The following is a 24,231-nucleotide window of genomic DNA, read 5'->3' as shown; positions in this document are numbered from 1 at the left end:
AAAAAGAAAGAAATTAAACAAAAATGGGAACAAAATCAAATTAATGAGAAGAACAAAAAAAGGAAGCATGAAAAATGGTTTAATTAAAAAAAGAAGGAAAAGAAACTGATGGCACTTTAAAATTCTGATACAGCACAGAATTATGATTTTGCATCCCCTGTCTCCTTCAGAGCCTTACTAAGAATTAATAAGTAGGCAGATTGAATTTCTAAGCCAAAATCGGTCTCGAGTCACTAACTTTGGAGTGCTTAAAGTCTTTCTTTTATTGAGCATAAACTCTAATGGATCTAATTTATTTCAGACATCAAGGGTCATTAGCATACGGAAAGTCTTTTTTCCCTATCCCTGCCATATGCTTTAATTCCCAGGACATGTTCGGTGAGGCTCTAAACAGTTTTTTTATTTAATTATAGTAGCTTGCTGTTGATCTAATAGAGCTAAAAGAGACCTGTCGTCACTGGTCAGAGGTTAAATACCCATTTGCTGAGCAGAGTCCATGCAGAAAGCCCTCTTTCTGGATTTCCTTGGAATTATTTTATCCTGTCTTTAATACATGCTCAATGGGAATTCCTTGGGGAGAAAAGAATTTGTCAGCAAACAGGAAACTGAGTGGTTTCTCTTTGAAATTATTAAAAAATCAATAAGGCACCCGGGGTCATAACATTATTTATTTGAAATCTTTGGAAGCCCCTGTATATCGACAAAATGATAACACAATTTACGGTTATATTTCGGAACGGATAAATAAGAGAGATTGCTTCTCTCGCCTTTTCTTTCTGCAGCTCACACAGCATGGCACACTGGGGCTGCTTAGCGTGTACAAGAGTCCGACAGGCTCGTTAACCATCTCCCAGCTGCTCTCCATCCACACTGGGAACAAGGGAAATGCTGCAAATCCCATCCTGCTGCAAAGGGAAACGGATAAACCCAAAGTAAGCAAGGGGGTTGCTCTCAGGGAGGGGATTGGGGTGGGTGCAAGGCAGAGGGCACCCCTCTCCCTCTCCCCCTTCCCTCCAGTATTTTTGCAGGGAATTTACTGCTCTTTCCATCTCCCCCACGTTTTGCATCGCGCTGCGAGATGCTCGCACGGCCTTGGCCTCCTGCAGATGAAACAAAACTGGAAAATGGACTCCTGGTGCGTGCCTAATGCACATGACCACATTAGAGGCAAACCAGAGCAATAATCCCCAGCTCCCAGAAATGCTGAGATTGGGTGCTCAGCATATGTTGTGCTTTATATATCTCTTCCTGCTTGGCTGCACTGCTTGCTAATGAAGATATAGCCTATCCCACTTGCAGGTATAGACATAACTCCCCCCGAAGTTTCCAGACATCACATAAATGCTACCTCGACTGAAATATCAGAGCAAGAAGAGCTGCTTTTTGATGGTGATGTTTTTTTCTGAGGCATTATGGGACAGACTATACTGCCTGTAATATCTATTTAAAACTTTATTTCACAGCAATGATTCCAGCCTTACAATTGGTTTTAGAAATATTATGGTCTCACACTCATTTATTTGGTTCGTTGAGGCAAGCTCACCTATGTGTACTCTCAGCATGCTCTCTCAATCTTTTGTAATAACTGCTTCCCACTTCTACCAGTGCGCTCAGGGCATTGCCCATAAAAAGTCAGGCAAGCAACTTCTGAGGGCTTGAGTGAATGCTCAGCAAGTCTGGGCGTGAATTTACAGCACACTGGTTACTCCCTGCTTACTCCCCAGGTGAATGCTGAGGCCCATATTTAGTCAACCTAAATTCCTGCTATAACCTTATGGACAATATTTCCTACGTCAAGATGTCTCTGGGGACCAGGAGGCAGCCAGCAGGAAATACAAGGCACAAGGACAAGTCTGAATTTAGGCTCGCTGCAACTCCAAATGCTTTCATACCTGAATCCACCAGGAAATCCCTGCGGTTCATGTGCCCCATCGCATATTTTAGGGGGAGAAGGCACGGGGCAGCACGTCTCCTGGCTCTGCATCACCTGCAGAGCTTGAGCTCACCCATGCAGAGCTGGAAAGGCTATTCCCCTGTCCTTCTGCTGCTGTTCAGCTGGCAAATTTTGCAGTTGAGGTTGTGCATCATTCCATCATGTGAAGCAATCTGATAGCTGCCACTCAGAGGGCATAAAGAGTAGCACTGCCTGGATTAGCTGCAGCATTACTGAAAAGTGTTGTGTGTTCCTGGGACAATGGAAATCCAAGTTCAGGTCTTCTCAGCAAAGCGAGAAAGTGCCGTCTCAAAATACTCTAAAAGAATTTGCAAACTCTTCATAGACCCCGTTGTCACAAATACTTACTTGTATCTTACAATTTTGTATAGATTCTCACACTGATAACTGCAGAGACCAGCCTTGCAGCTGCATGAGTGATACCAATTCCTTCAACAGAAATGCTTTGTGTAGGTGTTCAAAGGCACATCTATTAAGAAAGGGAGGAAAAGGCCAGGATATTGCTTTCTGCTTCCATTAGCCTCACAAACTGACATTCCTGTTCTCCCATGTGTGCCACTAACTGAACTGAGCACCCAATTCCCACTACCTCTTTCTGTGCAAACAGGCTGGCTTGCACAGGTGTCTGCGAGGACACATTTTCAGCCTGAAAAACACCTGTTCTGCGTAGAAGGACGGCGTGGATGAGGTGGAAGGGTTATTGGCACGAGATGCCATACAGAGCATTTGAGTCATGGACGTATCAATTTTTTGTCAAGGGCCAAGAGTCACGGCTGACCATGCTGGCTGTAGATAAATAGGTGACCAACCGTGCTGGAGACCGGGCAGTGCCAGGTGTAAAAAGTCCTTGTTCAGGTGATGGCACTACACAAGATGGGCGGTGGAGGCCACACGACCCCACTTGCTCACAGTGCATGGACAGGCTCCCCTGGCTGAAGCAAGAGGAGACCTTACCTCGGGTTGACATCCAAGCTGGATGAATTGCTGAACAGCACGCCAAATGCCACCTCCGTTTGTACTTGCAAATTAAACACATTTGTTGGAGATGACTCAAACAAGGCAACTATAAACACCCTCTGCCATTTGGGCAGGAGCTTTCAGAATAAAACTATTTTTAAGCGCTCCATTGTCATGAAAGAGCTGTTCCAAAGGGAAGCAGGCATCGCAGCAGCAGCGGTAAGCGGAAGGCTTGTGGCCACGCATAGCTGCAGTGGCTGTGCAGGAGTTTGGGCTGTGGCCATGCTCCTGGTGCCAGAGCACAGGCATTGCCTTACAAAGTTGGCTTTCACGCTGGTCCCTCTGACTACGCCTTCAAACAATGAGAAAGGACATTTTTATCAGATAACGATGCAAACCTGCTGGGATTAGTACCTGAAATAATGAAGAATGACCCCCCTCCTCTCTTCAAAGAGAAAAAAAAAAGACATTTTTTCCTCTTTTTTTTTTTTCCTCCCTGTATCAACAGCACTGCTTGGCAAATGCCTGAGGGACTTCTACCAGGATCATCAAATTTTTTAACAAGGGTGAATTTAGAAAGGTGCTGTTGGATTTGACTCTAGGAAGGCTGCTGACTCACATGCAGAGCAGCTGGCTTCACAGTGAGCTACTTGCTTTGAGAAAAGTAATTTAAACTTCTTCCTACAGCTTGTTGGGAAATGTACATTTTCAAAGGGGCTTTTGATGTTTTGTTGTGTAACTTACTGCTGGACGAGTGAAATAATCATACTTTACACTTGCATAGTCCCTTCTGTTTGAGGATCTCAGGGGCTTACCAAAAGTGGGTATTTATTTCCCTCATTTTACAAGTACCTGACCTTATGTCATACCTGGAGAATCAGTGGGAGGCTTGGACTATGCACAGAAATTGCACCCCTGTAATTGCACATTAAATACATTCATGAAAAAGCCTTTAATTAAGTTGATGTTTCTCCATGAGTTCTACTTTATATTCCACTTTAAGCTTGTAAATACACTTTTTGTCCCTGTGGAAGTGCTTCTATTAAGTGTTAAAGGTGGGCTTTTTAAACTAAAGTAATTACACTGGCACAAATGCTTTGTACAAATCCAGATATATTATTACAGAGATGTATTATGTTGGCATTGGCTATTCTCTTTCTACAAAGAATGTCTACAGCAATTTTAGCACCTTTATATTGATGTAACACACTGAGAAAATTGGAGAAGGGTGAATATGTCAGAGGTCAGAGTGTACTGGAAAGATAAACCAGTTCAACTTTGATACATAGAAAGGACTTCAGCAGGCTTTTTATCAATTTGGTTTAACTCAATTTCAGCATCTGTCACACTTGCACTGATTTGGGGAATTGCATCCAATTAACTAAATATTTTTTGAAGCTCATTTAATTAGTTCAGTGCAGTTTGTGAGCACAGATGACCCCTAAGCGTTGGAAGTTCAGCCTGAGCATTCTGGTCCCAGATGTCTTGCTCTGACCTTTTGGAAACCCATTTGTGCCAATAACCACAGGAGACTCCATGGCACATCGCGGGGACTAAATGGCCTTCAGGCTATCTGAATGTGTGAGATCATCTGGCTTAGGTGGTTAGCTTTGACAAGCAGAATATCCCTTTCTACAGCAAGAATTCATCTACTGCAATTTGCGCTGGGAGAAGTAGATAACCCTTCTGCCCAGGGAGGGGGTAGGAATGAAGCACTTGGGAATGGAGAACCTCAGACATATGAAAGATAGTTGGGCAGAGATTATGGTGCTGCCTCCTTTGAGGCCAAAACTGAAGCAGTGTCACCAAATAGTCACTAAAACAACTATTCTAAATGCTTTCCCTCCCCAACCTGGAGAAGTATATACCTCGCAAAATATTAATGGGCATATATGCATGATGCTCAAACTGGGAACTCAGCACCATGACCATGGGCATCCCAAAATCCTGTGTTTGATTTTACCTGGAAAGTCCTTGGCTTGGGAACTGGCTTATTTTAAAGACAACTTTCTTCCCTGTGGTGTAAAGCAACACACCATAGCTTCTTGCAGAGGGAACTTTGTAACTGTCTCTCCTTTTTGGTCCTTAGATTTTGCTAGCTTTACCTTTATGCTGAATTTGTGTTAATGGTTACCTGTTTTAGAGAAAATGGATCAGATTATAAAAAAAAAAAAAAAAAGAAGAAAGAAAAAAAACGCATTTTCCATTTTTCCCATGTATTTTCTCCAGCTGCCTCTGTCACTATTTTCTCTCATCCCTGCAGGTGAGTATGTAAGATGGTGGAGTAGCTGAAGGTGATTTTTCCAGGCACATTGATACCAGGGCTTATCCAGTTTTGGTCATATTTACAAAAATATTTACAATTATCCTACAAAGAAATTGCTTTATGCCATTAGCTGCTGAGGTTACAGCTAATGATACATATTTTGAGGCTGTATCAAGGTCAGTAAGAGTCTGAGACGTGCACTTTCATTTAATAAAGTGAAGATTGCATAAAGCACACCATAACTGCTTGTTACTTTAATGCGTATTATTTTAATCTGGCACCACTTGCTTTTAATCTATAAATGCTCTTTACATTATCCTCTACACAGCTTCTAAAGGAGCTGAGGTCACACGATTACGTGGCTCTTTTGAAAGCCTAGCCACATGATGTGTCTCCACACCATCCTGTTGCAATGAACTCGTCAGGATGAGCATGATATACAGTAGGAACCCATTTTCCCCTTTTGGTTCCAAAGTCAAAGCCCTTAAATTGCATATAAGAAAAGAAGAGGGCAGTCATTCAACTGCTGACTTTCTTTCTCTAGTTTGCTGGGTTTATCCAGTGTAGCAACAGTGAGGTTGTAATAAGCTTTGGGGGCAACAGGCTCTGCACCACAGAACTGTGACAGATGAACAGAAACTAACTCCTAAATGTAGAGGCCTAAGACTGGACAGGAGCAGTTCTTAGATGATTTAAAGTAGGCACGTGGTGCACACGTTGCGACACGAGTTTAGTGGAACAACCCTTTGCTTCTCTACCGTGTCTGTACGGATATACATACATCAGATGAGTTCCAATATTTAATAACTCAAAGCCAGCAAGCAGGTCATTTTTCACATACCAGTCCAAACAACATCTATCGGATTGCTTCTGTTCTTAATTCTCATTATGAGGTCTTTCAGTGCTAAGTCAGAATCTTTGTCATCCCCCCCGGCTCCAGTGGCTCAGAATTGCTTGCCGAGTTTCTTCATTACTTGTAGAGCAAATTCTAGATGATAAATACAGTGTACAAATGCTCAAAGCTTTCAAAAGAGATGATGTGAACTCAGATGCACTGCAAGTATATAGGTCTCCATATAGCCCCTATGATGGCCAAGAGGCTAGGAGAAGGAATTTAGGAGACTTTATTCGACATGAAGGAGTTTTGAATTGCTCCTTGCAGGTCTCACTGTCCATAGACTACAACTGCATAAACTGCCTGCAGTTCCTTTTCTACAAAGGTGCAGAGTTAAGAGTACAAAAATAAACTTAGAGTAAACCCCATGTTTTTACTGTTTAGGACTAAGCCTTCATGTCCACTTAACATGTTGCTAATACTGATTTATTACGGAAGAAATATTAACAATAATTTTTGGATTGTAATAGCTGCTAATTGTTTCTCTCCTCTGCTATTTCCCAGAAACACCAGCATATAACCAAGAAAATGTCATATCTAATATCTTATTTATGGTGGTTAAAAAGGAAAAGAAAAAAAACAACCCCCACACAACAAAGTCCCCAGAGCTGCAAAAAACCCTCAGACAGAATGTGCACAGATTCTTCCTATATTTGCTATTCTAAAGAAAGACCTTCATGTCTGCAGTTAATGATGCTGAAGGTCAGATATGATATCAGGCATCCCAGAGATAATGCACAGTAATTTATTTTCCTTCTAAAGGACTAATTATTGGCATGTTCAGGGTGGGCTAATAAACAAGGAGCTTGAGGTTTTGTGACTGATTATTTACTCGGGTATAATCTCAGATCTTTCCTGAGTGTGTAGGTTAAATGGGGAGTCTCTCCCGTTTCTGTCCTTGAACAGGAGTGCATGATATTCTATAATTAAGATTGAAACTATGTTTTCATTTTAAATTAGATTCCTGACTTTTTGCTAATATTGTTAGAAAGGTCTTGCCTTAGTTTAAATATGCATGCCATGTATATGGGGGTGAGGGAAGATGGAAGAGTAGGATAACTTGTTGCTAAAATTTGATGTGGATTAGAACAGGCAATTTTGACGTTATGCAATCTTTTACAGTTAAGGACTTTGACCTTTTGACTAAATCTTATGTCACTCTTTAATATCTTAGAACCATGGAACCTTAACATTGGGTTTGTTATGGATGTTTGACAGCAAAAGTAAACACTTGTCTAGCATTTCGATTTGCTAGATTGTGTATTTGCAAATTCCACATTTGCAGTGCCTGAATAGACTTCCTGGGGTTTGCTTTGTTTTGCAATTGTAGCTGGCCAACAGCAAATGGGTTACAGGGAGAGCTGAAAGAAGGACACAGAGTGGCACTGAAGAGGGGGTGCATGGCAAACAGCGTGGTGAAGGAAGGGACAGCTGGAAGGCATCTTGAACAGGAGGACCAAAACCGTTATGCCTGATGGAAAAAAGGCTCGTGGAGAGCAGGAGATATCTAAATGGATGTTCAGTGATGTACCAAAATCCTTGGTAGGTCTGTAAGCTCACAGGTAAGGTAACTTGTATTCTCTGGCTTTCTGGCTTATTTCCCAAACTATAGAAACTTCTTTTCCTAACATGAGGTTTCATTTAAGTATGCTGCCAATGTTTTTGTTAGTCCTTTAAGCTGCATACAGATTCAGAAACCGAGAGCTCTGAGTTTTACTCCTGATCCTGTCACTGACTCCCTGATGAGCCTTGGGCTGCTTGTGTAACCTCACACTTGACACCCTGCCAGGAATGCAAAAATCATCACATCTACCCATCTTTGTACACAGTGAGGAAAATATAAACACTGATTACAGTCACTGTATTTTTTTCCATGATGAAGTTAATGTATCAGGTAGATTTTATTGTAAGCTTGCATTTTTCTTTCAAGAAGGAGTACAGGAAGAATAAAAGAAAAAAAATAGGGAAATAAGGATGAAATTATGGGTGGATAAGGTTTGGGTTTTTCTCTTTTCTGCCTGGCTATAATATTCCTGAATCAGTTGAGATTTTTCAAAACAGACTAGAAATCTTAGAGCACTTGGCTTACATTAAAATTAATGGGGAGGGGACTCTTTCTGAAGTGACTGGGGTAAGAGAGAGAGATTTTGGTGTCCTGGGTTCTGCTTGTAGCTCTGCACTTCTGTTTCCTCTCAAAGCTTTTATCTGCTTTGAGCAGAAGCTTTTCTAGGCAAGAACTCTCACTAGGCAGTTGCAGAGGGCCCACCAGAGTGTGGACACTTCTCAGCTAGGGATTTCTCTTGTTGCTACAGTAAAAATAACTACGAGTCGTAACTCTGAGATATGTGCATAAACTCCCTTGGCTGCTACACCATTACATAGTAGTTGGGTTAAAAATAGAATAATACATCTCTTTATTAATATCAAATAACAATATTGTAGAAAACTTCCTCTAGGAACAGACGAGATGCGTTATTTGAATGAATGAAACTCCCCCTGCAAGGGCTCAGCACAATGGGCCAGGTGGATATATTATTATGCTGACAGACTGAACGTATTATAAGTTCCCTCTTGACCCACATGCTCTTAATAAAAGGTTTTATTTCATTCCTCTGCACACACAGGCTTCTGTTGCAATCTCCCTTGAGAGAGCTTTGCTTACCTCCCGGAGCCTGAAAAACATTCCCCTGCTCTTTGCACACTAATCTGCTCTGGAGGACCAGAGGTCCTCATCAAACCGCTCTGCTCTGTAATTCCTCGCTGAATGCCTGCTTTCAAAACAAGCCAAAAAGGGAAACGAATGCTTATCCCATCAGAAGGTTCTGGCATGTTAAATTAAACAAGCAGGGCATGTGCAGAATATATATGTTTCAGGAAGAAAGAGATGTTAGTATCAGGTTAACCCTGCTTTCTACTTAAAACCTGTGTATAAACAGCACAAGACTGGAAAATGGCAGCAGTTAACCATTTAGCACACCAGCAGGATAAATTGCATCTTCTTCACATGCTTAAGTCACTACCGTTGTAAGAGGAACCTTACCCTGCCTTTCGGACAAAGATTACAAAGGATGTGGCAACTAAAGAAGTAACACATCAATTCACTCTCAACTAGTAGGCAGCCTTTTTTAACATGAAATGTTAAAATAGGTCTGATAATAGCATCTTCGCCATGCCATAGCTGCCTTTTCTCAAGTGGTGTATCCAACTCTTAGATTGCCCATACTGACAGGTGAAGATGTTTTGAATCGTTTCTTCCATCCTTTAAGTGATAGTAGCCAGCCTCAATCTTTTCATGCTAATTTATTTAAATCCAAAGGAAAAGCCCACATTGGATCTGATTACACTCGACCAGTGGAAATTTCCTTTTAGCCCTATTAAGTGATGGGTTTCTGCTTCGTATTATGAGATGGTATAAAGCGAACAGTTTTTACTACACAAAGCGACAGCACTATTTACGGAACTATATATTCTATAGTCCTCAAGTGGCATGTGCTTCTTCAGTATTACCTTGCTGCTGTAAGATGGCTAACGCTGTTTTGAAAGAAAATTGAAAGCACAGCTTAGTCAGCCTTTTATGAAAAGCCATAGTAGTTTGTGAAAGCTGAGAGCGAGCTAAGGAAGGGACACTGGTTATCTCCTGACCATGCTGGTGCCAACTTGTCCATCAGAGGCATGATTTCAGACAAGACATGCTTTACTAGAACGGACAGGCACCATGCTCATGTCTACAGGCTTTCTGAACTTATTTATTCAGGACAGGGAGAAAAGAGACCTGAACACTGTCACTTCAGATCTTCAGCAGAGAGGATGTAGGTGACATGCTCTGAGCACGGACACGCCTGATACAGCAGCTAATACGTTTGATCTTAGCCAATGTGATCCCCAGAAGGGAACCGTTTGTGCTGAAATGCAAGCCAGCCATGCAGTGCTGTGCTTGCTTGGTGTCCGCACAGAACACCCACAAAAGTCATTAAGCAGGATGAGGAGAGGGCTAATTGCAGCAATCCAGCATATAGAGATCCCCTGTGAGATGCAGTGTGTGCCTTTAAAAGTGTTGCTGATTGCACCAAAGTATTTACCGCAGTTCTCAGACTTCAAATGGAAAATAATGCAACTATGGAGGCAATAATGCAACTAGTGTGGGTGGTAACCAGCCAATTCTTCCTACACCTACAGCATATTTTGTTCCAGAAGATCGTACTAATGCTATTATGGGAATTACAAAATTGTTATAACGGGACCTGCTAGGCAATATTGTGTATTTGGAAACTTAAAATAGTAATGACCGCCCTAAATTTTCGCTAGAGCTGCTTTTCTTCTTCAGTTCAGCCTTCTGCCTCTCTGCAGGCTCTCTAGTTTAATGACTGTTCATCCTTTTATGTTAACAGAAAAATACTAACTACTGAATAAGGGAGTGTATGTGTGTACTAGCAAGATCATTAGTCTGAATAAATGTGACAGCAGAGTTGCACGAGAAATGCCACAGTTAGTGGTAAGCACAAACTGAAGCTTTGGGTGTAAAATACTGTAATTACAAGGGATGGTGAAAGCTCCACAGTTTTTATCCCCACAGAAATCGATAGTGGTGCAGACTGCTGCTCTTTGCTGGAGCAGGGGCAGTCTGATGAAAGAGCTTATTGATTTATCCAGCTGATGCTACCATAGTGAATAATAGACTGGAAAAGAAAGGGCTTGCAAATTAGACTCATTCAGCCCAATTTTTTCCAGGATATCTTTTGTATACAGCTATATAGAGATATATGTTTACAAGTGAGTTTTTGTCAAAGCAACAGCCTAGTGGTTAGAGAGGGCATCTTCTAATTCTTTGATCCCAGCTACATCTCCACAGCGTGAAAGCTAACCTTCAAGCTGGCACTAAATTCCGACACTGATGAAGAAGCACCAGGGCACCTAGGGGCAGGATTTGGCCATGGGGCAGGTCAGCAGCCAGCCAGCACAGCTCCTGGAGGGCTATGGCCACAGAGGGCAGGTGGCCATGGCTCCACATGCAACTTGTGCCACAGGGGACCCACCAGCAGGAAGGTTTTGAAGTCTGCGGTGGATCCAGAGATCACCAGGCTGGGGGAGATACCAGCTCCAGGACAGCCCTCACCAGACTCAAATAATGTGGAAAGATACGTGGTGTTTTAGGAATGAAAAGAGTTCTGTGTTCACTCTTAGCTCAGCGGGCAGATCTGTTATGAAGCCAGACCCACACCAGCAAAAATGTAAAGTGGTCAGAATGGCTTTGCATAAACTGCAAGGGAGAATGAAAGTAAGAAAGACAGAAAGAAAGAGAGGGAATGGTAGGCACACTGCCATAAAGTACAGCAAATCAATCTTCTCAGCAGTGATGGATCAGGGAGCAGGACTGTAAGTTTTACAGGTGTATGAAGCCCCATGAGTATAAAGACACCATTAAAACACTGCCATTAAATTCCAACACTGAAAGATGATCACAGCCCCTGGAGCCAAGCGGGTCAATATGTGACTGTATATTTTTCATTACCATTTTTTATATACATATATATGAAGCAGAATAAGATTCACAATAGCCTCACCCTCTCTCCCAGTGAAGATCTCTGCTTTATACTCAGCATCCACTTTCACAAATAAAATGCAATATACCATCAACAGATAAATGAGATCCCTACAGGGCTTTTATTCTGCCATACCATTATATCTATTCTTCCACCAGATTTCTGCTTAAATGGCTCTCTTTATGCACATACACAAAGATGACATACACCTGTCTAAATATAAACTGATAGTAAAGAGCTCTTCTGTAGAGGGGATGTATCTTTTCTTCCTAATTTACCATAATGACTTATTCATACCACTGGAGCTAGGGGGTACGTTAGCTTCCCCACTATAAAAGTCACAAAGGTGTTTTATAATAAGATGTGGCTGGATTTTATTTTTTTTCCTTATCTTTAGAAATAAAAAGAGAGGAGCTCTGAATCTTTCTATATTCCCCGTAAAAACAAACATTGAAGAATTATAGGGTTTTTTTTATACTGTTGACATTGACTAGTAGTTTTTAACATGATGAAAGTGTTTGTGCAAGCCACAGTGGAAAAGTGTTTTTTGTACATCTGGAAAGCTCAGGGCAAAATGCTGTGACATAGGCTAGCTTGAGAGATTGCCACCAGGACAGTAGCACCTGAACAGCAGTTATTCAAGAAGTAAACCTATTGAGTAGTTAATGGTGCCACTTTGATGACATTTTGACTATTTCAGTCACAAGTAACCTGTCGGAGAGCATAAAAATTCCTGACTCCTTTTTCATGAAAAAACTCAAAGCATTTTATGATCTGGACATGTAGATACTGGATGGTGACAACCACAGCTCTTTGTGCAATGAAGAGCTGAGGCTCAACAGAGAAGGAGGAAGTGTGATGTACTGCAGAGAGACAGGATGACTGTTCAGGAGAGAGGTTACTGTGCTCAGGTTATTTTGCTAACAAAATGCTAAAGGAAGTTTCAATGCACCAGCAGAATGGAGTGTCTTCATTTTTAAGATGGGACGGGAAAGACAGAAAAGACTAGTTTTCCGTAAACAAATGTCAGAATCACAGTACAGGCTCCAAGGGAAGACTTCAAGGAAATGATTCTCCTCCACAGGCTCAAAGATCTTGTGTGCCACACTTGAGTATCTGACTTTGAGGAAGGGAAAAGCATTTTCTTGCAGGGGGATCAACTTTTATTCTAGATATTGCTAGCCAGTATGGGCTGTTGGCAAGTTTATGTGACAGGTGGGGAAGAACAGCACAAAGAGCTTTCCTGTATTTTTCCACTTAAGCATCTCTTCATGGGCCAAGGACAAACGAGGTTCAGAAGAGAACAGTTTATGACTTGCAGCTATAAAGTAGGGAATAGAAAGGGATCATAAGCACCACTCTTGTTAAAGGCTTGGGTTTATAATGCAGGAGCTGAAATGGTTACATAGACTGCTTCCCTTTGTGGTCCAGGTGTGCGTGTACCTTTTTCTGCCGTTTGTGTGCCATCTTTTCCCTACATCCTATCCCACAGTGAGTGACAGAGCTCTGCACCTCCCCAGGACAAACAACACCTGGGCAGCACAGTTATGCCGCATCACAAGTGGGTTGCTGCTGTCTGTTTTGAGCCACGTCACTGATAATACTATTAATCTCCTAATAGAAGGATGACACTCTCTTCTAACTCAGCAGCTCCAGCTAGCAGGAGACATTTTATAACAAAACACCTAGCAGGTTTTTCCACAGCCACGTCTTTCCCAGACCCCGGAGCCGGCATGGCAGCACTTACCCTGCATGCAGAGCCCATCCGTGCAGTTCTTGGACTGCAGCACCAGCCCCTCGCAGTCCTTCCCCCCGTTCTTCGGCGCCGGGGCCGTGCACTCCCTCCGGCGCCAGTGGGTGCACTCCGTGCCGCACGTGGACCACTTGCTCCAGGACGTCCACTTGCCGTCCACTGAGACAAGGAAAGGATATGAGGCATTAGGGGGATAAGCCAAACTACAGCTTTCAGCCATCCCAGCAGTGCAGGAGGACCCTGAGTCATGCCAATGCCTGACCCAGAATGGAGCCAGCTTGTATTTTTACAGGTCATATTTCTGCCCCAGACCCATTTCTGCTCTTTCCCCTCCCTTTTTAGGAACTTGTCAGCAGTTTATCTACACTCAAAGTGTATGAGAAGGCAAACGTCAAGTCAGCAATCTGTCATTTTTTAAAAATTTTTTAACACAGAGGTTAAAATTAAACTTGGCCAGAAGTTCTTCTCTGCTAGGAAGATATTTAATGTTAAATATTTTATATTAAAAGAAATATCTGAAGGCACTGATATATTTCACATGAGAGAAATCAGGAATACATTTAGCACCTTTCTAAGTCCTGCAATTGATTTTCGAAAGCAAGAAGTGAAATAGCCAAAGAACTAATTTTGAAATTATTTCAGTGATGGAGCCTGAGCCAGGAGTCTGTCACCTGGAATAAGAACCAGCAAGGAAATTTCTGCTCTTTTCAGCTGTTTTCACCCACCCAGACCCAGGGTCGGATAGCCAAGCTTCAAAAGCTGAAGATGACCTTATACAAATAGCAATGCCATTGGTTTCGGTGGGGCTGCTGACACAGGATGATAGGACAGATGGTAGGACATTGTCAAGGAAAAGCCACCAACTAGCTCGTGTCCCCTGAAACAATTCTGTCTTTTTAGATGTTTACATTTAAATCCCTTTTAATGGCATGGACATAGATCTCTTTCTAGTATAAATGTCTTTGTATCTGAAGTCAGGTAAATATGGCCCAAATTTGGCATCTGCAGCCAGATGTCTCTCAAATGGTCCACTTACTGTGACTGCTGGACTGAACAGACATTACAAATATATTTACATCACAGTCACTTTCTGTACTCAAATTTCAGTCCTCTTCCAGAGCTTTCAACCTTTATCTCCCAGTCTGAAGCTCTGAATGTTCTCCAAATCCCCTAAATTACCAGGGCTGAGACAACATTGCAAGCTGCATGCAAAAGTGGGACCGAATCCCCTGCTGCTCGATGTAATGTGCTCACTATTTTATCTACTTACATAACATAATTTCATACTCATTTACTGAAACGTTGGATTTATTAATAAAGAGAAGGAGGCTTTTCTAACTAGCAGTCTTCTCCTGGATTGACTGGTCTAAAAAATATATATACATATCTAGGGCTAAGTTCTGTTCATACTGAACCTGGACACAGGGTGGTGCAAGCTATTTTCTGAACGCTTTGGCCCTCGCAGAAGGCACCGCCGTTGAGTGGGGCAGGGTTGGTGCATGTCCTGGTGCGCTTCTGAAAGCCTCTCCCACATCGGCTGTTGCACACTGACCACTCCGTCCAGGTAGACCAGCCACCGTTCACTGAAAAGCAAGAGGTAAGAGTGTGACAGCACATGAAATCCATCTGAAAAATAACCCGCACTGCAGCTCGTTCTTGGATGTACCCGTCATCTGTGCACACTGAGACACACCTGTGCTTTGAACAGGCAGAGAAGGAACTGATGATTTCCTTCTCCTTCCTTTCCAGGGGGTGATTTCAGGGCCACTTCACTCACCCCTCTGCAGAAATAGCTGGTGCATGTGAATGTGCCAGCACCACTCTGACAGATATTTAAGATGCTCAGAGTGAACTTAGACTAAATTTTTATTTTTGGGCTTTGGGAAGATGTTTATATTTGGGAAGAAATTTATGCTGACTTTCTTTTCCACTCAGTTCATTTTCCGGATGGATGGATGGATGGATGCCAAGACCTGGATGGATGGATGAAGGGGGAGCCGTGCTGCTCTATTTAATAATGCCATCATCAGGGTATGGGTAACATGCTGACTGTTTGGATTCCCCAGCCCCCAAATGTCTGTGCAATAACACAAGCCTTAAGCAGCTCTAGTCGCAAAAACCATACAAGTGGCTGCTCCCCTACATATGTCTCTTGACTGCACAGTTCAAAAAAAATACTGTATGTGAATGAGGAAGAGTTGCAGCATGACTACATCTCTCTATTTCTGCATTCATCACAGTTACAAAACGCAGTTCTATTGCAAGGTCCATCCCTCAATATCACAAACACTGCTAATCAACTCAATTCAGCCGGTTTTCTATAAAAACTGAACTAAAAGGCCCTCATTGTAACTTCAGGGAAGCAACTGCTTACAATTAAATCTAACTGCTACCCTGAATATGAAATGAATATTAGGGATAATCATAGGGATTTCTTCCTACTTGTCTATCCTATAATTAAGCTGATTGTAAGGAACACCAGGACAGTCAGCTGGCGCGTTGTCAGAGCAGGTTTTGTTCTGCTGGATACCCCAGCTTGGGAGGCATCGTGGCGATGATTTTGTGGGGGCAAAGGCTCAGGTTGGTGGGGGAGAGCAAGGCTGGAGGAGACCCCAGGAAAGCATCTGGTCCAGCCCCCCCCCAGCCAAAGCAGGGCCAACCTCAGTGCTAGATCAGGGCTGTGGAGGCAGATACAGAATAATGCTAACTGATGCTTCATACTCCCTTGATGTTTATTTTTAAGCCAGATCGTGTGACTGTGAACTGCAGCCACAGAGTGCTTTCCTAATTTGCCCTTAGACATCAGAGCATGCTTTGGTAGCAGACACCAAAGAAAATTTGATTTAAAGAGGTATAAGAAAATGGGTGATTCTGCTGAGCTCCGACACTCTTACCAGTACCTAGAAGCACAAACTTCCTTTTGGTTTTACTCTTATTTCTGAAAAACGTCACCAAGAAATTGAAATGCATTGGTAGAAAGCAATGTCTCGATGCTCTTGCTGGAGGAAATGCCCCCATGGTTATTTGCTGGCATGTGTTAAGGCAAGGGGAGCGCCTGCTCTCTCTTCAATCAGACAACCAGCATTTGTGTAGGTGCCTGGTCCCCCTTTAACACTGTCCTCTGTCACCAAAAAGCCAAGCCATCAGGCCTGTCCTGAGTGTTTCCAGCACTGAGCTCTGACTGCAGCCCCTGTACACGGCTGCAAGTCCCCAGGCAGCCCAGGAGGACAGGTCTGGTCACAGACTGCAGTAAAAGTTACACCCAGGCATCTTGCATCTCTAGGAGTGTCCCTCCTGAGCATCCACCCTCATGCAGCAGGACAAGGCATCACTCACCGTATACGATCACAGTCGCTGTAGTGCTTTTCCTTTTGGCCACGATGTTTTTGGCGACACAGGTGTAGTTGGCTGTGTCAGAAAGCCGGGCTTGCTTGATGATCAGGTTGTGATCAATGGTGATGTAAAAATTTCGGTCTTCCACGGGGTCAATCACTTCTTCGTTCTTCAGCCACTCCACCTGGGGGTTTCAAAGGGTGGGAGGGGAGGCAGCAAGTCAGCACCCGGTCACACCACAACAAGCACAGTACCTGCGATTTTTATGCTCATCCCAGAGAGCTCTACGAGTCAAGCCACACTATGAAGGACTCACCTGTTGCATGCTGCCAGCTGAAATAAAACACCATGGCGGCAACATGGGAGAGCAACACTCACACCTGCCTTTCCCTTCAGGCCCTCTTCCTTCCCACCGTCCCACCCAATACTTGCCATGCCTTGCCTGCAAAATAACAGTGCCTGTTCAGAGGGCAGAGCTGCTGGGTAGAGACAAATAGCTGATCTACACCTTCAGAGTCTGAGGCACGAATGTGGAATATGATACCTTAGGACTATATCTACAAGCAGAAAATTCTCTTACACTATTGGAAACCCTAAAGCAGCCCAGGTCTCACCCGTTCTTTTCTACATCTTAAGTAATAACGCAGTAACCTTGTATGTACCTGCACAGGGTCTAACACAGGGAGGCCCTGTGCCAGAGTAGGTCACGCTAACGGCCTGCAGACATCAATATTTTTCAGTCTACATACACTCACACATACTTGCATGATATTGTTTTGCTGCAGTGAGGGTTGAACGAAATAGAGATAGTTACCAAGGAAATAGAGGCTTACAAAGACTACATCAGTGTCTTTGTTATCTCTTTTATTTATTTAAGCCATATATATTTTTAATAAAGTGCAATCTCCTTGGTTATACAGAAAAATATTTTACATACGTTTTTAAATTCTGACAATGTTCTTTTTATTGCCTTCCTAAAGAAACACCTTATTATATCCCAGCCGACTGCTGCGAGCCACCCTAATGTAATTTGGCTGGAACCTAGTAGCTTGCTTTCCTTTGAACCGGGCATGCTCTGAAGGAAGGGACTGGCGCCCTGGATGGATCAAAGCAGGGCCTTCATGTCACTGGATCATTTCAGCTTGTGCCCAGAGTTAATGAAAGGAAGAAAAATATAAACAAAATCAGCCCGCTGGGCCCGAGAGGTGCTAACTGCCAAGACCTGCTCTTGCAAACCCCACTTTGATGCACCGCCTGAGCATTCGCATATCCCGAAATCAACCCAAAACTCGCGATGCAAAAAGGGCTGTAGAAATGGACAGGAAATGGGAGAGGAAGAAAAAGACACAAAACATTCAAAGCTGTGTTTCTATCACTGCAGCATTCGCATTTTATCTGCCATGGAAGATACAAGCTCTTAGTGAATAACCTGGCTTTCCTTGCCAGGGTGGCTAAAATTGTTCTTCCTCCTTTCTTGAACCTTAACTGCTCTCAGGTATAATCAAGACAGACAGATTCCTGTTCAGTCAATGGCAATGTCTAGCTCCTTCGTCACCCACAGGTCAAGTCTGCATGCATCCGAGACTGAAAAACAAGCCAGCAGCTTGCCTCTCCTCCAGCGGAAGGCTGCTACTTAACCCGTGCCTCTCACACAAACCAAGCGTCTTCCTTGTTTTTCAATACCATTATATATTTCTGGGACAGAGTGCAGACTTGTACTAGGACTCTAAAAGGTGCTACATGCACTGCCAGAGCTGTGTACCCCCTCCAGATCCACCAATACTTTTTCTGTGCTCTGCACGATGAGGACATTGGGACATCAGTCAGGACAGGACCACGCTTACACCGTGGTCTGAGGCTCAGTTCAACATTTTCCTTGTATGCTCATGCAAGTATATACACCAGCACCCCTTGCCGCTACCCAAAGGCTCTGTACTCAGTAAACAGCAGCACTCTGCAACACTCTCTCTCTCCACAAAAGCACAGGCATGCATATTCAGCCTGGGTCTCAGCTGATTAGACAAAATTAAAGCTATGAGCATTAAATTCCCTTTCATCCCTGCAAGAAAACTGAAGAGGATATGAAAATAAGAGTTGCCAATATCAGGAAAAAAAAAAAAAAAAGGCTCTACATAATTCAGTATACTGCCTCTGGCTCTTCATCAAATCGCTTGGGAAAAAGATCCTTTTCACCTAATGGCTCACAGAATTTGCTAACAATAAAACATTAAGCTTGCAGAACAACAGGATGTCTTTTTTTTTTTTTCTTTCTGAAAAATCTGTTTTGCCAGTACATCAGTACTGTGTGTGCGTGTCTAAACCCCATCTCTTTTACTAGACACTTCTTTAACACATCTAATTCATTCTTCTTCTGGGTATCTGGGTTTTCATGATGCCACAAGTCTGTTCACGTAGCAAAATATCACGAAATCTGACGGGAGGAACTGAAGAAAAGATGGCTGAGATGACAAGAGAAGGGAGACTCCTTTTATACACGTCAGTATAAAGAGCAACACAAAAAGAGCACACCACTCCAGCACTAATTAGCTCTTATGTTTTCTCCTTCAGCCCTTGTACAAACGTTAACTAATTAAAACACACTAAAACATTTAAATGAGAATTTTGTTAGTATACATTTGCAGTTACTAATGGACTCTTTTTTTTTTTTTCTGGAGCTGCTCACTCACTGGCTGCAGTGCTCAGCACTGCTGGACCTCCACCCAGAGCCAGATTTGTTTCTTGAGGTAACCAGAACTGGCGAGAGCAGGGCTGTTTTGTCACACGTATGGGAACTGATCCGGTGTCAAACACAAAACAGAAGAGAGCAGAGCGGAGTGAGACAGCGTGATTTATGAGTGACAAGTATGCAAACTGTTATTACCGAAGTTAAAAGCGACGATCTCTTTTGATGCCGTGTCATTCCCCAAGGTGCAGCCCCCTCACTGAAGCAGGTTGTTAATCCAGTCAGTGCAGAAACTCATCCTGAGTTTAATTCAGCTGCCTGAATGATGGTGACTGGTGCCCTGGGGGAGCCGTGCTGCTCACACAAGACCAGAGGAGCACCAGACACTTGTGTGCTGGAGATCTGTACCCGTCTGGGCGAGCAGGCGGAGATGCAGCAGGATACCCATGGACATTTTGAGGTCCACGAGATGCCTGTCTTCAGGGTCTGGCCAAATCCTGCTCTTGCGTCTCCATTTTTCAGTGTCTTCCCTGGAGAAGACATTTCTAGAGTAGATGTTTGAAGACATTTATAAAATAGATATTTGCTTTTGTCTCTATATTGAGAGTATGTATTTACTGGCTACAGTCACAAAGAATCTTCGACAGATGTCTAGCTCTGTCTATCCCATTAAATGCATGTCCCTCCAACTACTGTTAATAAATATGTGTTTAGCTGTGCATACGTATCGAATAAGCCTGAGCATCATTTTCTCTTTATTGTAACAGGAATCCTGTTATTGGCCACAACACTGCCACAAAGGATGGGGTAAGTGCTCTGTCCTGGAGATGCCAGCTATGGAAAATTACAACAACGCTCAACTGGCTTTTCACACACACCAGCCCTGCAGAACAAAGCCAGCATGAGATTACTCCTTCTATTGTTATTTTCCAGCGAAGATATTTTTATTTGTTAAACATTTGCAGGCTGACCAGCAAGAGAAGGACCCTCTGCAATGGCGTGACTGCAACTTCTGACCCGCAGCAACTGCAGAGGCTGAAAAGAGGGCAAGTGGGGAGCACAACTAGCACCTGCTAGCGGCTGGCCAGAGCTGCTCAGCCCTCTGCAAGCACCTTGCACGGGCACACGGCTCCTGCCAGCTGCGACGACTCTGCACGTAGCTGCTGCTGCCGTGAGGCGCAGCCGTCCCTGCGACCGGCTGAGGAAACGCACAGCCCGGCGCGGCTCTAATTTAGAGCAGCATACCTTGTAGCGTGTTTTTTTTTTCCTTTTTTTTTTTTTTCCTGTCATCCCACTCCCTGGTGAGAGACAGATGTGTTGTCTCTAATTATTCGCTGATTGGTATCGGGAGATACATTAACATAATTGGCACATTTGTTCTAATTAACAGAGGGAACCTGCCACATGCCACCCGACATGAAAAGCGTGAGAGCGAGAGCAGAAAACCCACAGCCACCGGGACAGCGGCACCTCAGAGCTGTGGCCAGACCCGAGCTGCTGCACGACGCTCCCAGCAGCAGCCTGAAATAACACAGCAAAGACCAAAGCGTGCAAAGCAGGGCCAGGCTCCTGTGCGGGCTAAACGAACACAGAGAACATAAATCACACCAGCGATTACGTACGCGGGAAAACCTATTACGGAGGCTAATTGCTGACACAAATTTAGCCATGCCGAGTTGCTAGCATTACCAGGTACTTAAATCTCTTGGCACACTTGTGTATGCGTGACTGTTTTAGAAGCTGGTGGAGCAGAAGCACAGCTGTTCTGAGAGAGATGAAGAATGGAAAAGGGATGTAAGCTCCTCTGGTTGTTCCTTACGCCTCCCACCATCTCAAGGAAGTTCAGCAGGGTGCAAGTCCTGGATCCTGCTCTCTCCCCCCCACCAACCTGCCCCAGTCTCATCCTCAAAGCTGAGAGCACCTGCCGAAAACAGCAAGCCTTCTACCACCCCTCCAGGCACAGGCAAAACCCTCCAATGCCCGGGAGTGCAGTTCTCCAGTACGAACAAGATGCAAATGGCTGGGAGCAATGAGAGATTTGCCTCGGTAAAAGATGAGCTAGGATCCCAGGATGTGAAACGATTGCGACCCTGCCTTCCCCATGCCTTGCCAGAACTGCAGGACTGCATTCAAACTCATCTCCCAACTGCGCTGCTGTTTCAGGTCATGTTCCCTACGTGTGGCAGTAAGAATAAAACATTTGTGAAGCTAACTACTGATTTGGACAGAGTACAAGATGCCCAAGTGAGACTGAGAAAACTCTAGCAGTTTTCGTACGCACTATTGAGCCAACAGCTATTTCAGGTATATTGAGACTCGAGTGCCTCTTTGAAGAATGTTATTTGACTTTTGGATTTGGTTTCAAATGTACACTTTCATCCCAGCAATGAGAGGATGCTGTCCTTCGCATGCTAGTTGCTGGAAATACATTTTGTACCTGCCTTTTTTTTTTTTTTAAAGGAAAAAAGTAGCCTCCAAAGAGGCTGAGATTACAGAAATGAGAGATTGCAAAATACATATTGAGAATGAGATGGCAAATGCAAACTGCAGTGACATTTTGTTCAGTTGTTCTTTGCTTCTGCTGCCAATAAGGGGAATTTGTGTTCCTGCTGTAGAAACACTTCCTTAACTGCACATACATCCAGCCTGCTGCCTGAGTACTAAAACCTATGCAGGGTGTGCATACAGCTGCTGGAAGTCTCTGGCCCTATTACAGCTTCGCTTTGTGCACAATGGGGAAGTAAAGCCTCACAGAGGAAACTTCCAAGGCTGAGATGGACTGCATGCCTCAGGTAATTGCAGGTGGAGAACTTTGTATCATAGAGCTGTAAATTCAAACATCGTGGCATCGTGAACTGAAACCCATGGTGGATGCCCTGAGGCCCACAAGAGATGCTATGCTCCTTTTCCTGCTTGAAACAGGGGGTTAGGATGGAGGTGCTACAGCTCATGTGTGTTGGTTGGCATTTTTGGCACCACGTGGGCAGCTGGACTCCACAAATCCCAAGGTGACTGGGGATTTTCTGTTTGGAAACTACTTTAAACAGGTTATTTGTTTGGAAACTGCTTTAAAGAGGTTATCAGTGTGAAGTCTGTGGTACTTTGAATATGCCCGTGATGGGTAGATGGATAGATAGAAGGAGGTATATGCTTTTCACAATCATTACATTCAATAAGGGAAAAGGATATTGAAGGTGACTGTAGTCCCTAAGTCCCTTTCCTGTCCCCTCTGAATTTGTCACATGAACAACTCCCCTTACTGATTTTAAAGGTATACAGGAATTTTTTTCAGTCAGGGGGCACACCTTATTGAAAGAAGAACATCAGCTCTAGAAGCACCTGGAAATTCCTGAGCAAAACCCAACAAAACCTGATCAAACAACTCTTGAGTTACAGCTAATGTGTGTGCTCTACAGACCAAATTTTGAAAGCACCTCTCTTAAAACGTGGAAGCATCATAATTCTTCACACCTAAAGTAGCACTAAATCTGAGCAGGCTACTGCCAGAAGAACTGACCGAGGCAAATACTACTGCTGTGAATGCTGGTGAGAGCTCAAGCTCCACAAACCACTGTCAGAAGTAACTCTCACACTTCAGGCATTGTGAGGACTCGGCTATTAGGAGCTAGGATCAGCTTTTGTCAAAGTGGAACCTGATGGCCTAATGCTGTAGGTGTACAGAGTAGTATCTCCAGGATGTGAAGCTGCCTTCTCTAAGGGAAGAGTTTGGAGGTATGCTTGTCTACCTCATCAAAAACGCTGCCAAAATCTATATCGCACGTTGTATATCTTCCAAAAAATATGTATAAGGGAAAACACTGCTTTTTCTGAGTACATTATGAAAAGGAGAGGGAGCTAGTCTTAGCTAAACTAGCATCTCAGAGCCACCTTCACCACAAAAAGAAAGCTGTAGAGAGGATAGGTTATCAGGGTGTGTCACCAGTCACGCAGAACACCTCCCATTGCAATATTTTATGGAGGAACTACAAACCTGACTGTTCTCCAGTCCCACAGACCATCTTTGCTTGTGTTGAGATTTAAGCAAACAACAGCTTAACTCACTGAGGAGCAAGCACTGCCCTCACTTACAAGGGTATCAGTGGAACTGCACTACAAAGAAAAAGGGTAGGATTAGAAACCACAGAAGACTCAGGTCTCAAAAAAATCAGTCCTGCCTGAAGAGCTACATATCTCAGCAGGGGTTTCTGCACCACAGAAATGAACCAGTAGGGAATGTAAAACACAAAGCCTCATCAAAAGGTGCTGCCAAAATCTGTCCCCCAACACTGTGTAGCTTCCAAAAATATGCGTAAGGTAAATACAAATGCATAACAAATGAAGAAATAACCTAGTAGTCAGTGCGTTTCCCAGGAAGCACAAGACCCAAATGCAAGCCTGTTCTCAAGCAGGGGGGTGTAAGCTATTTCTTGCTTCTCAGAAGAGTGCCCCTGCCACCCACAAATAGATTGGGCTGCAGAAGGAACAGGTATGTACAGGACCAGACACTGACAAATACAGGGAGCTTTATCCTGTGTTTTTGAAGAAGGACATCCCTGCACTGCCAGACCTTATCCACCAGCTCTGCAGGGCAAAATGAACAGGCAGTCCTTGGAGCAGGAGTTAGGGCTCCTTTGCACCACCGAGCTTATTCACCTCCCTGCTCCTCTCTGACTCAGGACAGTCAATGTAGGAGCTGGGTGTCAATCTGTTGTGCCAGCAACACTGAAGCACAGCACAGACCTCCCATCAACCAGCATCCACCCTTGAGGCTTTAGGTAAATAAACCTTAATCAGTCCTGGGAGCTAAAATAGCTGCTTGGAGCTTCTGGAGTGCATTTTTCCCCTCTTAC

At 43.6% G+C, this 24,231-nt stretch overlaps 1 protein-coding gene and 1 long non-coding RNA gene across 8 annotated transcripts in view; one reads left to right on the top strand and one right to left on the bottom strand.

Moving 5' to 3' along the window:
* Window positions 1-24,231, bottom strand: part of UNC5C (unc-5 netrin receptor C) — a 250,700-nt gene that overhangs the window by 25,549 nt on the left and 200,920 nt on the right. For all 6 annotated transcript variants that reach the window (XM_083834564.1, XM_083834563.1, XM_083834566.1 and 3 more), the window contains 3 exons: window positions 16,702-16,882; window positions 14,781-14,948; window positions 13,360-13,524 (listed from right to left, as the gene is read on the bottom strand). In XM_083834564.1, coding sequence (XP_083690690.1) covers window positions 13,360-13,524; window positions 14,781-14,948; window positions 16,702-16,882 — 514 coding nt within the window. The remainder of the gene's footprint in view (window positions 1-13,359; window positions 13,525-14,780; window positions 14,949-16,701; window positions 16,883-24,231) is intronic.
* On the top strand, window positions 8-24,224 carry LOC310898902. 2 transcript variants are annotated; one of them, XR_014583835.1, is made up of 3 exons: window positions 8-7,614; window positions 15,301-15,396; window positions 17,679-24,224. It is a non-coding gene; the product is annotated as an uncharacterized lncRNA (long non-coding RNA). The 2 variants fall into 2 exon arrangements; XR_014583836.1 differs by having other exon boundaries at window positions 8-7,634.

The sequence above is a fragment of the Anser anser genome, assembly GCF_964211835.1.
Source record: "Anser anser genome assembly, chromosome: 4".
NCBI classification, from domain to species: Eukaryota; Metazoa; Chordata; class Aves; order Anseriformes; family Anatidae; genus Anser; species Anser anser.
Note: the sequence above shows the minus strand (reverse complement) of the source record. Positions and strands in the feature narration are given on the sequence as shown.